We start from the raw sequence: 13514 nt of genomic DNA, 5'->3' as shown, positions 1-13514 counted from the left end.
GATCCGTTTGGTGGTGGTATGTGTCTGAAGACACATCACATACATCTGCCTTGTCTATGAGACAAAGAATATGAAAGATTTTAATTGAAAGGCAGTAAACACATTTGACTATGGTTTCAGTCTCTTCTGTTTCATTTTGCGTTTGCTTATCAAAAACGTGTGGGCCAGTCTGAAAGAAATACAGAAACTTTAGCTAATAAGTAGGATGCAATGACTTTCTAATGATAAGTCTTACTCTATAACAGGCTTAGCCTTGTCATTCAGATGGGATAACTTAAAGCTGAACAGCACCTGATAGATCAGGAGATCATAACAGCAGATCAACTGCAACTTGGTTAGTGGAAAGATCCCACATACTGATTTTCCATCTGATATTCATGGCATTGTTAGAAGAAACAAGAACTTAAAACCCCCACATTTCTAAGTGAGGAAAAGCTGAGACTCAAGAAGAATAACTATAATCTTGGCATTAACTCGAAATAAGAGGCAAATTCAGCACATCCAGCAATGAGAAGGAAACTAAACTGGCTCTCAAAAACTCCCAGTCTCATTCTCACCTCTGCTCTGATTTGTCACATTAACTTTCAGGTCAATATCTGGATCTGTAAAATGAAGTTTTTTTACAAAAATACTCAAGTTGAAATCTGAGAATTATAGTGCTATACATTATTAATACATATATCCTACAGAAATATCTTCTCTATGTTATTGTTAATAATTTACTCTGTTTACTCTGCAATTTACTCTATCTTGCTCTTTCCTTAAAGATTAAACATTAAAAAGATGGGAAGAAACAGGAAGAGTTGTGCAAGCTTACTTGTGAACCAGGCAGAGATTTCTCTGTTTTGCTTCCCATGTGTAGAACAAGTTCCTACAGGAATCAAGTGACATCATAAGTCTATATATTTTCTGGAAGGGACTATTCATGCATTTTATTAAACAAATTTTCAGAAGTGCTTAAATTCTTCAAAGATGAGGGCAAGCTATCAGAGAAGCCGAACAGCTTAACTGTTACAGAAATGTTTAAAAAAAGGTTTTTATATGCCTGACAAGGACAAGAACTGGGGACCAGACCTAAAGCACTTAATAAGAAAAACTGCAATGCCTAAAGTGATTTTTAGAACCAAGTATAAAGGTAATTTCTTCTGCCATACCTCTGAAAAAATGTGTTTAGTAAAAGTAAAGAACTCCAACTCAGAGATGGTTTAAAGCAAATTTGAGAGCATTTATTATAGAAAGAGATCATAAATTATAATTTAATAGAAATCAGTAATTTTTCAGCATGTCCAATTGTAAATTGTTTACAATTTTTCTCTCATGTAAAAATAAATCCATTCAGTAAGACAGAATTGAAACTAGACACAAATTAGAGTACTCTTTATATGGCAACTTGCTCAAAAATAAAACTTCACCATAAATTGGCTATAACCTACTGTTTCTTTAAGAAATAAATTTAGCAAAAAGTTAAGGTCATTTAATGCATTTCAATTTTGTGTTAGGATAGCCTTGAGCAAGAATCTCATTTTAATAAAATCTGAAAAGTTAAAATATATTTTTCAGTGTAAATATATTACTGCTTCAATATTTTCTTCTATACAAATTTAGCTGTTACTTATGGCGACATAATTGGCTGGAAAGATGCCAGTTTGTCCTCTGATTCTTCCTTCCCACCAGTCAAACTGAGAATCAGTTTTGGTTGTGACTGTGATTCTGTCTCCAGCTTTGAAAGTCAAGTCACCTGGCTGTTGTCCTTCGAATGAATAAAGGGCCGTCACTTCTACTGGATTGTTCCAAGAGTGACCTGAAATGAAAGAAATTAAATAAAAAGGAAATTACTAAACTGCAGATACAGTAAGTCCTTAAATACACTATTATTAAGTATAAAACAGTGACAAAGACACCAAAATAACTTATATGAGCATATAAACTGCTGATAAAAACCCCTTTCTTTCCACTACATTCTTAGGTAAGTGAAATTTGGATTCTAGCCTACCAGCACAGTCTATTTAATAAATAAAGTACTGCTCTACATAAAATAAAGATCGGTATTTTTTTCTGTATGTCTCATATGGTCAGAGACGGTGGGGAAAAAAGTGACACGTTAAAGAAAGTGTGAGTGCTTCCTGAAAGATTGTTGAACAGAACAACTTTCAAGTGTTAGCTTTGGTATGTATTGTCTGTGAAAGTTTCCACACAGAAATTACAAAACTTAAAGCAGAGATTTTGATTTTTTTAATGATATTCAGAATACAAGATGGTAAAATACAAAATAAGCACAGTACTTCCCTTCTCTTTCCATAGGGTTTGCAGCATCTAGGATTTTGGTGTATCTCACACATTGAAGAAAATACACAAAGTGTGCTAGTGGAAAGAACTGATTGTGGTTTGACATATCGGAAGTGACTTGGCTCGCATAGTGGTATTTTAGACTACATACACAAAGGACTTTTGTTCTCTTTCGACCAGGCTCCTGCATAACTATTTAAGTCCTTAGCTGAGGTTGGACTCATGCCATGAATCTTCCGATCTAGAGTTAAAATCACCCAAAGTCTTGGATACCATTATCCAGCCTCCACTCTTGTTGATATAACAATGTTTATTACTATTGAACTTTCAATCTAAGTGGCTATCTTAAAGTTCCTTGTTTGCTCTCAATTCCTTTAACCGCCTGAACAACACAAGGTAGTTGCATTTGTTTAATGTCTCGCATGAATGCACCAAAAATGGAAGACTAGTTAAGAGAAAATAATGAAGTTGTTTACATGGTCAGATGGAGAGATTTCAGGTTGTATTGCTCATACAGACATGATAACTGCACAAATGTTCAAGCATGCAAGATTAAAGGCTTTTAGCATTAGCTGTACCTGTTTGCTGCCAGAACTGTGTTGCAAAAGAGGAAATCTAAACTCTTCTTAGTCTAAACATTGCAAGTACAGAGCTAGAAAGGATGGTGAGGGAAGCACCAATACAACTTTTCTTTTGGCAGTCTGTCATCAACAGCCAATACCCACAGAACTTTTCTTCTAGTTGCTTTTATCACTTCAAAAAAAAGAGGAAAAATCCTTTCACGTCCAAGCCTCCCCAATACAAACTGTAGCCAAAACAGGACAGACAGAGAAGAACAATGGACTACAAAGGTATGCATGAACAGCACAGATTTTTTTTTTCCCAGCAATTGTCAATACATATATTCATTCCATAGGCCAGTTCTTTGCCTTCGTGATCTGCATTTGTAGCAATCATCAAAGCTTAATACAAAAATCTTTGGCCATGTGTTGGGAGAGTGTTGGTTGCAGAGGAGGCAAATGCTGATTTCCTTGGTCACACAGTCTCTCTCTCCTGATATCTATATTCATGATCTAAAGTCACATACCACTATTTCTTCTGATGTGAAAACACATTCTGGTTTAACTGAAATTGAGTTAATTTTCTTCATGCAGTTAGAAACTCCTCTTTTTTTTGCAGCTAGCATGGTCCTTGTTTGGATTTAGTTTGAGAACAAGAAGGTAACACCCTGGGACAGAGTTAATGTTTTTTCTTCAAGTAACTTTCCAGTGCTTTTGAGTGTAAATGAAGAGAATGTAAGAATTTATTATTATCTTAGCTGTTGTCTGGGAGACCAAGGTCTTTCTGGACTTTCTATCTGTAAGTGTGAGGCAGCTGGGAAGGAGGCGTAGACGGGACAGACCTTGACTGACATTCGGGCTCATCAATGAGAAAATTCCACGCCATTAGCCTCATGCACTATATTTAATGCAGGTTGGGTTTTCCAGCTGTGGAGACCCATTCTACTTCTGCTCTGTTTCAGTTGAGTTCCATTCAGGAGTTCCTTTCATTTGATCTTTTGCCATTCTGCCATTTGGCAGTTGGCCTCTGGGCATTTCTTCCTTTTTCTCTCTCTCCCTGTGATCAGCCGTTCAGGACCAGGGTGCTCTCTCTTCTCAGGACTGGCTGCTCAGTGCAGATGGCGTTTGTGAGGAATTGCATTGAGTACCTTTTATTTTATATTTTATTTTCATCTTATATAGGTTAGTAGTAGTAGTAGTAGTAGTAGTAGAAGTACATTAGTATTGTTTTGTTATTTTATTGGACTGTTTTGATCTCAGTCCATGAGTTTCTCCCTTACCTTTTGATTCTCTCTGCTATTTGGGAGTCAGGGAAGAGCAAGTGAGCGGGAACTGTGGTTTTGATTGCTAGCTGGGGTTAAACCACAACAAAACCAAACCAGATGAGAATACCCACGTATATCAGGTCCTTATCTCCACCAGTTACTTCTACTAAAAAAAGGCAGCAATACAGCTTTTCTAAATATCTTTGTTACTTTTCACACTTAAAACCCTGACAGATTGGGTATTCAGCAGTTACATGATCTTCCTCCAAGAATTCAAGCATTTGATGCAGACAGGATTATATGATGTGTTCCCATGCAAAGTGTGGTTCGAAGCTAGATATTTTGATTGAGGAAATCATAGCAAAAACCACAAAAGTAAAAGACGCTTTGACTTTTTGCTCCTAGTTTTAATTCAAGAACAATAAGAAAACATTAAGATGCTACGACATGAAAACGGCTTGGACTCCGTTGCACACAAAAGGGAAGATGGGGAGTTTTACCCCTATGCTACATTCAGGCAGCACGCATGGGTAAAGGTGCATCTTATGTTATAATAAAGGCTACAAGTTCTTGTACTTTGAGATCTTAACCATATGTGTTTCCATCACCTAAATGTTCAAAAGGATAACCACTCTAGGAGAATTAGAGCTCCTATATAATTGACCAAACTATGTTAATATACTTGGAAAAATTAGATAATTGACATCACAAGAGACTGAAAGTGCTAGAAGTGACTGTGAGATCTTCTTTTCATTACATGCAATAGAACTGTTACCCCACTTTAATCACTTTAATATTCGGGACATGTAGCAAGGGCAGCAAGTAGTAGTTAATCTGCTCCATAGCTGAACTCGCTTTAAGAGTAGGACTATAATACCTTTTACATAAACTACTGAGTATACTGAAATCGGCTCAGTAAAAGTAGGAAGAAAAATTAAGGGAAACTAGACACAACTTAAAGCATGAAAAGGTGGAACAAAAAAAGTGCGTGTGAGATGTTAAAGTGTAGGAGGGCGTTTGATGCACCACAATCATGCCTCCAGCCACTGTTTGCTCAGCCATATGAACGAGATTGTTTTATGCATTTCCCTTTCCACTTTTTGCCCCTATGGATGTGTATATTTCCAAACATGCAGAAATCTCAAAGCACTCCAGCTGATTGTGAACATTGATTTCTGAGTCCTTGCCCCATTTGCTACCTGCTATCATTTAAAAACATTTCTGGCTTTATTCTTGGCGGCTATTTCACAAAAATTTGTATTTAATTTTTCCTAGCAGCTCTTTCCTATACTATAGTTTCATTTTATTTCTCACAAAGTTTCTAATCACAGTGCTTTACTTCTGTACTTTTGTAGCATGAAACAGATAAAATTCCATAGTTTTTGTCTCCAGGTTGCAGCATCCCATGCTTCATATTTATATGGATCATCCTAACAAATGTGTAACTTAAATGAATGCACTGTTATGAAATCTACCACGTATACTATAAGGGGGATCTATTTCACGTTCTTGTTTCCCGATTTCAGTTTTACAGGAAAGTGTTTTAAAAAAAATTGTTATAGTCAACATGAAGATTGCTGAATGCGTGTATTGAAACCACATTTGCAGCTCACACAAGATGGTGCTGCAGTGCTACATACAGCATATGATACTGAAATCATTCAGATTTATGAGTATGCACACTGAAATAAAAACAAATTACATTGTGGAAAATCCTTAATTAATGGTGTCTGAATACACACAGCACACTTCTACGAACGCAGTGGTCAAAACAGAAATACAGAAATTTTGGCTGAAGATCAATTAGTGCAGCAGCCAGCATACATATTCAGTGCTCTAGCACACATGGGTATGGCGTATGCTGGATAACAAATGGCTCTGACCACAATATCCTTTCATTTTTATTCATCTTTACATACCATCATGATTTGAACTTTTTGCTAAGGACTACTGCTATGGATTAAAGACATGATGAGGTATAAACTAGAGTGAATTTGCAGCCTCTTGGGCATGCTGCAGTACCAGCTCCAGAGAAAGGGCAATAAAACTGTCTTTAATCACAGCACATTTACCACAGATTCAAAGCATTCTCTAGAAAGTTGCTCTGGAATAGATTCTCTGGCTACATTTCTATTAATCGATTGAAGAGTGCCAGAGCTCTGCTTTGACTTTGAGGCCAACTGGCATAGACTGGTCACACACATACTAGTAAACACTCAGCATCCAGAGAGAAGAGCCACAACTAAACTACCTACTGGTGTCTATGCTGGAGTAACTCCTACACCACAGCTATGAATTATCTAGGAAAGCACTAGGTGAGAATAATGCAAAGGAACTTTCTAACAACACAACCACATAGGTAACCGAATTATAGTGCTTGGGCCCATGTCTTTACACTGTTTAATTTACTAGTAGATGTAGCCATTAGTTTCACCTTCTAACGTGAAACTATAAAATATTAGCAAACCCATAGGCTGATTCTAAGACTGGTTTTCAGAGAAGAACAGGCATTTTTCATCGTTTTGGGTTCAGCTTATTATGCTTGCAAAAACTAAATCCCCTGCTGTAGGTCTCAAATTTAAATTTGCTGGCATAGAAGTAAATATCCCTTAGCTACTGAATGTCTGATGCTGAAGATCTTGCAGAAGAATTATATAAAAGCTGTAGTGCTGCTTTTGGTCATTGAAACAGCAATAAAACTGAAATAAGTTTCATCTGCTTTGCCTTAGTGGTGAGACTGCTAAACATCCACTTTGCAAAATTCGCTAATTGCCAGCAATTAGAGAGCTAGCATGATTTTGTGGGTCATATGTGCACATATTAGATAGAAACTAAAAGTGGACTAATACCAACTGTTACTGCTAGTTTTGCATTCATCTAAACCATATTAAGGGGGATTGCACAAAAAGAGCCCTGTGACTCAGTTGTCACCACCAATGCGCCATCTGATCAACGGTACTGGTGACTTGCAAGGTAATCCTGTTGTTGACTGTCCATATAGTGTGCACTTTCTGCTAAATCTCTACTTTGGTAAATGGGCTGTGGGTCTGGTTTCTTTTGAAGTTGAAAGGTTATAACATTGCTTCTATTGGGAAGCAACATACCATGCAAAAATGCGATTGTCTAGGTAGATACATTTTTCCTTGAAACTGAATAGTCTCTTTATCTTTCTCATTTTTTGTGCAACCTCCAGAATGCGCAGCTATAGTTTTTGTTATTTAAAAATCAATCTGAATGAGCAACACATTCAACATACTAACTTCTACTCTCTCTGTATTTTGTAAAGTAGAGAGGAGTGACTGCAACTGCCACACAAAATGTTGAAAGTCAGATGAATCTCCAGCATCAGAGATGACAGAAGTTGAATAGTGCTGGCATAAAACCTCCACCAAAAAGCATCAGCTTACAGAAAAGCTGTCACAAAATTCTCATCGGTTAAACGGAGACATAGAAAACTAAGCAACCACATGAACCCTGTTTGTGCAGCAGAAGTAAGAGAAAACCAACAAACAGACCAAATGAAGGAAAACAACTACCAGATCTAAGCAGATGCAAACATATATGCTTTTAAAACCAAATATATGGAGTATCAAAAAGGTTTACTCTCACTAGTACAGTATTCAGAGGCACTGAAAGTCTTGGGTGTTGCTCATAGGTTTAGGATGAGAGCTTTAACTAACAGAGAACTGACAGAAATCTTAGTTCTTTACCCATTATGGGACACTGGGCTTTTGTTTGTAAAAGATTAGTATTGTGTTTATAATTACAGTTCAGGAAAGAATCCAAAGTAGGTTGAAGAACTAGGTTAATTACTGGGTCCTGCAAATCTCTGAGTGAAAAATGATAGTGTCAGCAATAATTAAGAGTTTATAGGAAATCTCAATGGCCACCCTTAGCAAATGGTCTGGACAACACCACCTGCTAAGATATAACTGTGAGTGCAAATACTGTGTGTGTGAACATACACATATATTGATTACACTAAACTGCCTGAGCATGTTTGCCCCAAATTATCATGTTAAAAAGGAAGACTATTATCAACTGGACATGTTAAAGAGGAAGACAACCATTAGCTTGATTCCACAGCTTTACATGAGCCAGCAACATGTTATTGCAGCAAAGGCAGGAAACAGTATCCTGGGCTGCATTAGGCAAAGCATCACCAGGAGGTCAAGGGAGGTGATCTCTCCCCTCTATTCAGCACTGGTGCAGCCACACCTGGAGTGCTGGGTCCAGTTCTGAGCACCTCAGTACAAGAGAGACATGGACAGAGTCCAGCAAAGGGCCATGAGGATGATGGGCTGGAGCATCTCTCCTATGCGGAAAGGATGAGAGAGCTGGTACTATTCAGCCTAGGGAAGAGAAGGCCCACTAGTGTCTATAAATACCTGAAGGGAGGGTGGAAAGAGGACAGAGCCGGGCTCTGTTCAGTGGTGCCCAGTGACAGGACCAGAAGCAACAGACACAAACTGAAAAACAAGATATTTCCTCTGAACATCAGGAAACCCTTTTTTACTGTAAGAGTGACTGAGTACTGGCACAGGTTGCCCAGAGAGGTTGTGGAGTTTCCACCCTCGGAGGTATTCAAAAGCTGTCTGGACAAGGTCCTGGGCAACTGGCTCTCAGTGGCCATGCTTGAGCATTGGGGTTGGACCAGATGATCTCTAGAGGCACTTTCCAACTTCAACCATTATGTATTTCATGAAAAGCTTCAAAGAGAGTTTTGAAACAAAGTGACCTTGAAGTATAAAAGCAGAATGAAAATTTGTAATTGGAGGGGGAGATAGTTTGGACTGGAACAGCAGTCATCAAAACCAAGTGTGATACAAAAGGAAGTCACCTTGCCAGCATCACCCCTGCCTAGGCCAGACAGAGCAGGCTCCCTGTCAGGCACTGTGACCAGCCTGCACGCAGCTAAGGGAGGGCCAGCATGGGGTGCCCCCAGCAGGGACTTGCATCTCTTTGTGCATATGTGACCTCGTGGTGGGGCTTTCTTGTCAACATACGGATCAGTGGGTTGTAGGAAGTTGCATGAGCACACATAGAGCTGCAGCACCCACATCTCCAACAACAGGTTTGTGCAAGGAGGACAACCTGCACTGGCAGAATAAACTGTGTGTGCCCATAACCCATATTGCCTCTGAGAGGGGCTGTGTATGAACGTAAAGCTTTGTACACATAACACTTGATATGCATGCATGCCTGGAAGTGTAGTGAAACTTTGGAGGTTGCATTTAGAAACCTCAGGTGTTTATTAACTTTTATAATTGTCTGATATTGTCAGTTATTTGTTGTAATGCTGATATTGATCCTGAATGTATACTTCACAGATTACTAGCTAATTATCTGTCATTAGTGAATTAATAAAGCAATTTGATCCTGTTTTTGGTTTAAGCTACATGATCTGAGCAGTCTTTCCCTGTGACAGTTCTTGCAATAGTGTCTTTTCCCACAGCAAATATTAGGGTTCAGGCTGACTGCCTCGGAGCCATTGCTGACCTTTAACTAGTGATTATAATGAAAGAACTTATTTAACTGCTGGTCTAGTAAGGAGGACAAATATGCATTGTAATGATGAAGCTAGGGTGAGAGCAGGAATTCGGATACATAACAAAAAGCTAAGCTCACTAGCAGTCCCATGAGAAGCTAGGATGGCTGTTCTGATTTGGTTTTGAAAAAAAGTTTACCCTAGGACTGATAGCATGACTGGGCTACTGTTAAGGTTAAGACTGGGATCAGAGTTTAATGAAGTAAGGGGCTGAAGAGAAATATTCATTGGTGGACAAGCAATATCAGGAATGAGACCAGGCATTAAAAGGCAAGAGTAAGTATCTTGCAGATATTTCTGGATTAGCTGTGTTCATCAACCGATAGAGGTAGATCTGGAAACTAAAAGATAACATTGGATCCTTGCAGGACAGGTGAAGGATAGAATAAGAGCAACAAATGTCTAATGGTTTATTCTGAGGTAGATATGAGTTACTGCCTTACAGTCGAAGTCAGCTTTAATAGTGGAACTAGAATTTGAGTATGGAATCCAGTCAGCAACAGTTATTCAGCTTCTGCACTCACTGTTAGTAGGGGTCTGAACAGGTCCCATTCTTACAGTAATTACTGCTGGCCCCGTTTCTTCATATTTGCAGACTTGAGGCTTATTAAGCTGTATTTTGGGCAGGAACTGCAAGCACCAAAGAGAAGATTTTCTGCTGGATTCAGCACACTACTGCATTAGAATACGGAAGGCAAGAGGTGGGTAAAGGAAATAGCATGCAGTAAATTCTGAAGGCATCAGGGTAACTCCTAATGACAGGGATTGCTTCTGAATTAGTGCTAGGGCTCATGACAGTGGGAACTAAAGACCTAAAATTTTGACTTGAGGAATGCAGCAGCACTGGGCCACAATGATGCCTAAAGGCAGGGAGAGAAATGGCTTAAGTTTAACTTTGAAGCAGGTAGGTGAATCACTAAGTTCAATCTGTAATACTCACAAGAATGGGATGAAAGCTGGATCTGGCAGGGAGTGCTTTTGGTTCTGTTTGAGCTCAAAGACACACTTAACCTGAGAGTCAGTGGAAGAATGTAAAGGATGGGCAAAGTGATAGGGCAGGAAATTAACTGTGAGGCAAGAACTGAATCTAGATGAGAGTAAAGGAATATTGAATTTGAAAAGGTCAGGGAGAAGAATGTTACAACAATTGAATCATAACAGGACAGAAGCCTGGACAAAAGTAGAGATGGAAAGAAAGGGCTGAATCCTTGAAATGATATTCAGAGAACAATTTATAGGAGGACTCATTGCTCAGAAAGTGAGAGCTTCTCAAGAAATTCTACTTGAAGATCACACATGCTCTGCAGTGATCAGCAACAAGCAATTTCAGATTCTATTTGATCATTTTAGCTTGAATTCATAATTAGTTAACAAAAGACTACCAGAATAAGGCAGGAAGAGATGGATCTGGAACAAGGGTAGTTATGAGTTGTCTGCAGAAAATGTTATCTAGCAAATGAAAGGGGACAAAGGATAGCTAGCTGGAAAATCTTAACAGAGAAATTGAGGGCTAATGAGGATGTCTTCTCTGCGACACACTGGAAATACAGAGGTAAAGGCCATTACAGACATAGTCCAGCTGTGGAATTCAGGGAGAACAAGTATTACCAAAGAAAACAGAGGATGACAATTAATCTGTCAGGTTAAGGGAAGATAAAATTTGATTTTTAATATGTGGTTATAAAGTGGTCACCAGAGACTTGGAAGTTACATTTACATCAGTGAAAGAAGCAGTACCAAGGCCAAGTGCCAGTTTGGCCCTGTCTATGCATTGAAACTCCATGTCTCCAAATCAGAGTAGCTCCATCCATATTTACTACTGGGGACAGCCTCTGTCACATGCTAACTTCCAGACTACTAAGGACAGCCCACTACCTTTCCCAGATCAAAATCATCCCAGGAACCTGCTAACAATTCAATGGAATAAATGATAAAGTTTCAGTGCCCAAAAACATTCCCTGGCAATGTTTAATTTATCAGCATAGATAGAGCCAATGGCTTGAACTGAATGCAAGAGAAACTGCTTTAAAGAGGGCCCAGAACAGTACTGAAGAACTCCAAACCAACAAGATAAAACAGACTAGGTAACAGCAATATGATCAACAGCGGGCTTTATCAGATGGAAAGAGTATGAGATGCTAGCACTGGGAAGAGATATTGCTGGATGAAATTGAGAATGTGAGGATCAAAAAGAAGTGACAAGATAGGATGGATACCTGGGACAGAGAGACAGAGGGGACAAAACAATGAGAATCTTCTGCATCTATGAAAGCTATAAAGATTAAAGATGTGAGCTGAGGATGAATAGAACCACTGTTGTCCCAAAAACACGGTTCTGTCACCCAGTGTGCAAAAAAAGCCAAATTGTAGCACACAGAGACGAGATACTGTTTATTACAGAGTTGCGCAAGTCTGGATGCTGGAATAAAGCCAGCACACCAGAAAGAAAAGTAACAGCCATTATATACAAAATCTTATCACTACATTCACACCCTAAAGAGCCTATTGGTTACACATTTGCATGTTGGTTACATAATCATTTTAGTGTATAATGAGCAATGTTTGGCTAAAGGACAGTTTATCCAACAGTCTCAAGATATGTATTAAAGCAAGACTCAACTATTCATAATTGTGAGGCTCCAAAATGTCTGAAGCTGCAAGGTCAGTAGTCTCTGTAGTTTCTGATTAGGTGTTTTGCAAGTCACTCTTTGTTAGAGGAGCAGACTGACCTAAAACTGAAAGGATTTACATATCTTTAGGTTAGCAATTGCCAACAGTATTCATTCTTTTAAGTGGTAATGGCTACATCATCATATCTGTATCAGTATCCTCCTGAAAGACACCCAGTATGGACTGGTAAGAGGGCATAGACACTGGCTAGGACCTGAAGAATGGTCCAGTAAAGCACATTCTCTGAGACTTTGGTTGGAGGTTGGTGTGTTGCCAGACGTTAAACCACCTTTTTGGCCACTCCTCTTTTTGCCCGCATTAGTCGTCTGGGGATGCTATTATAGAGCTGTACTCCTCCAGTTGGTAAGACAGGCTTCTTAATGTCCAGATTCAAGTAATTCACTACTAGTTTACATCTATTTTGGGTTTTTTTGACATGGGCCTTTGGCCAAAACCTATCTTTCTTGGCATTTACCTTCCCTATGCTTTTATAGTCAAAAACCCTTTTTTTTTAAAAAAAACCTTCAGGGTGTTACACTAAAAATAACTTAGCTACCTCATATCAGTGACTCCTTGCTCCACTCATTGTACTTATTCTTCTCCACACCTATTCAACTTGACCTAATTTTTCTTGAAAATGTGTAAACAGAATATTACTATCAGGTAAGAGGCCTGTAGGTAGCTGACTTCTCTACCATTAAGTGCAGAATTGTTTAAATAGAAGGGTGACAGACTGAAGGAACAGAGAACTTATTTTGTGGAGATTATGGATTTATTTCTGAATGTGAAAATAATAATTATATATATGTGTGTGTATATATATACATATATGGGATGAATCAGCACAGGAGACTGCCGGTACAGATTTTTTGATGAGTAGATAGTCATGAATGAAGAAATCAGCAAATAAAAATGTAAGGCGAAGGCGAGGAACTGGAAGCCACAGAAAGCTGAGGTACAAAACTGGGAGACGTATTACTGATGTGGCAGAGCTGCTCTTTTAGCGGAAGTCTGAGCTGAACCAAAGCTGCAGAACAGGCGATAAAGCAAGACAACAGAGAGCTAGGGACAACAGAGAGCTAGACATATTAGAACTCAACATAATACAATATTGAACACAGATAATCCAACAAAAAGCCATCAGTTCTATAAAGTGTTTTAACACTAGTAGGTTTTGAAAGGAGA

The 13514-nt window shown here is 38.7% G+C and overlaps 1 protein-coding gene across 2 annotated transcripts in view; it reads right to left on the bottom strand.

The window, feature by feature from the left end:
• Nucleotides 1–1283: 1283 nt before the first annotated feature.
• Nucleotides 1284–13514, bottom strand: part of SH3YL1 (SH3 and SYLF domain containing 1) — a 46314-nt gene continuing 34083 nt past the window's right edge. For both annotated transcript variants that reach the window (XM_065631841.1, XM_065631843.1), the window contains exon 10: nucleotides 1284–1801. In XM_065631841.1, coding sequence (XP_065487913.1) covers nucleotides 1602–1801 — 200 coding nt within the window. In that variant the 3' untranslated portion in view covers nucleotides 1284–1601. The remainder of the gene's footprint in view (nucleotides 1802–13514) is intronic.

The sequence above is a fragment of the Caloenas nicobarica genome, chromosome 3 (assembly GCF_036013445.1).
Source record: "Caloenas nicobarica isolate bCalNic1 chromosome 3, bCalNic1.hap1, whole genome shotgun sequence".
In the NCBI taxonomy this organism is placed as follows: domain Eukaryota; kingdom Metazoa; phylum Chordata; class Aves; order Columbiformes; family Columbidae; genus Caloenas; species Caloenas nicobarica.
Note: the sequence above shows the minus strand (reverse complement) of the source record. Positions and strands in the feature narration are given on the sequence as shown.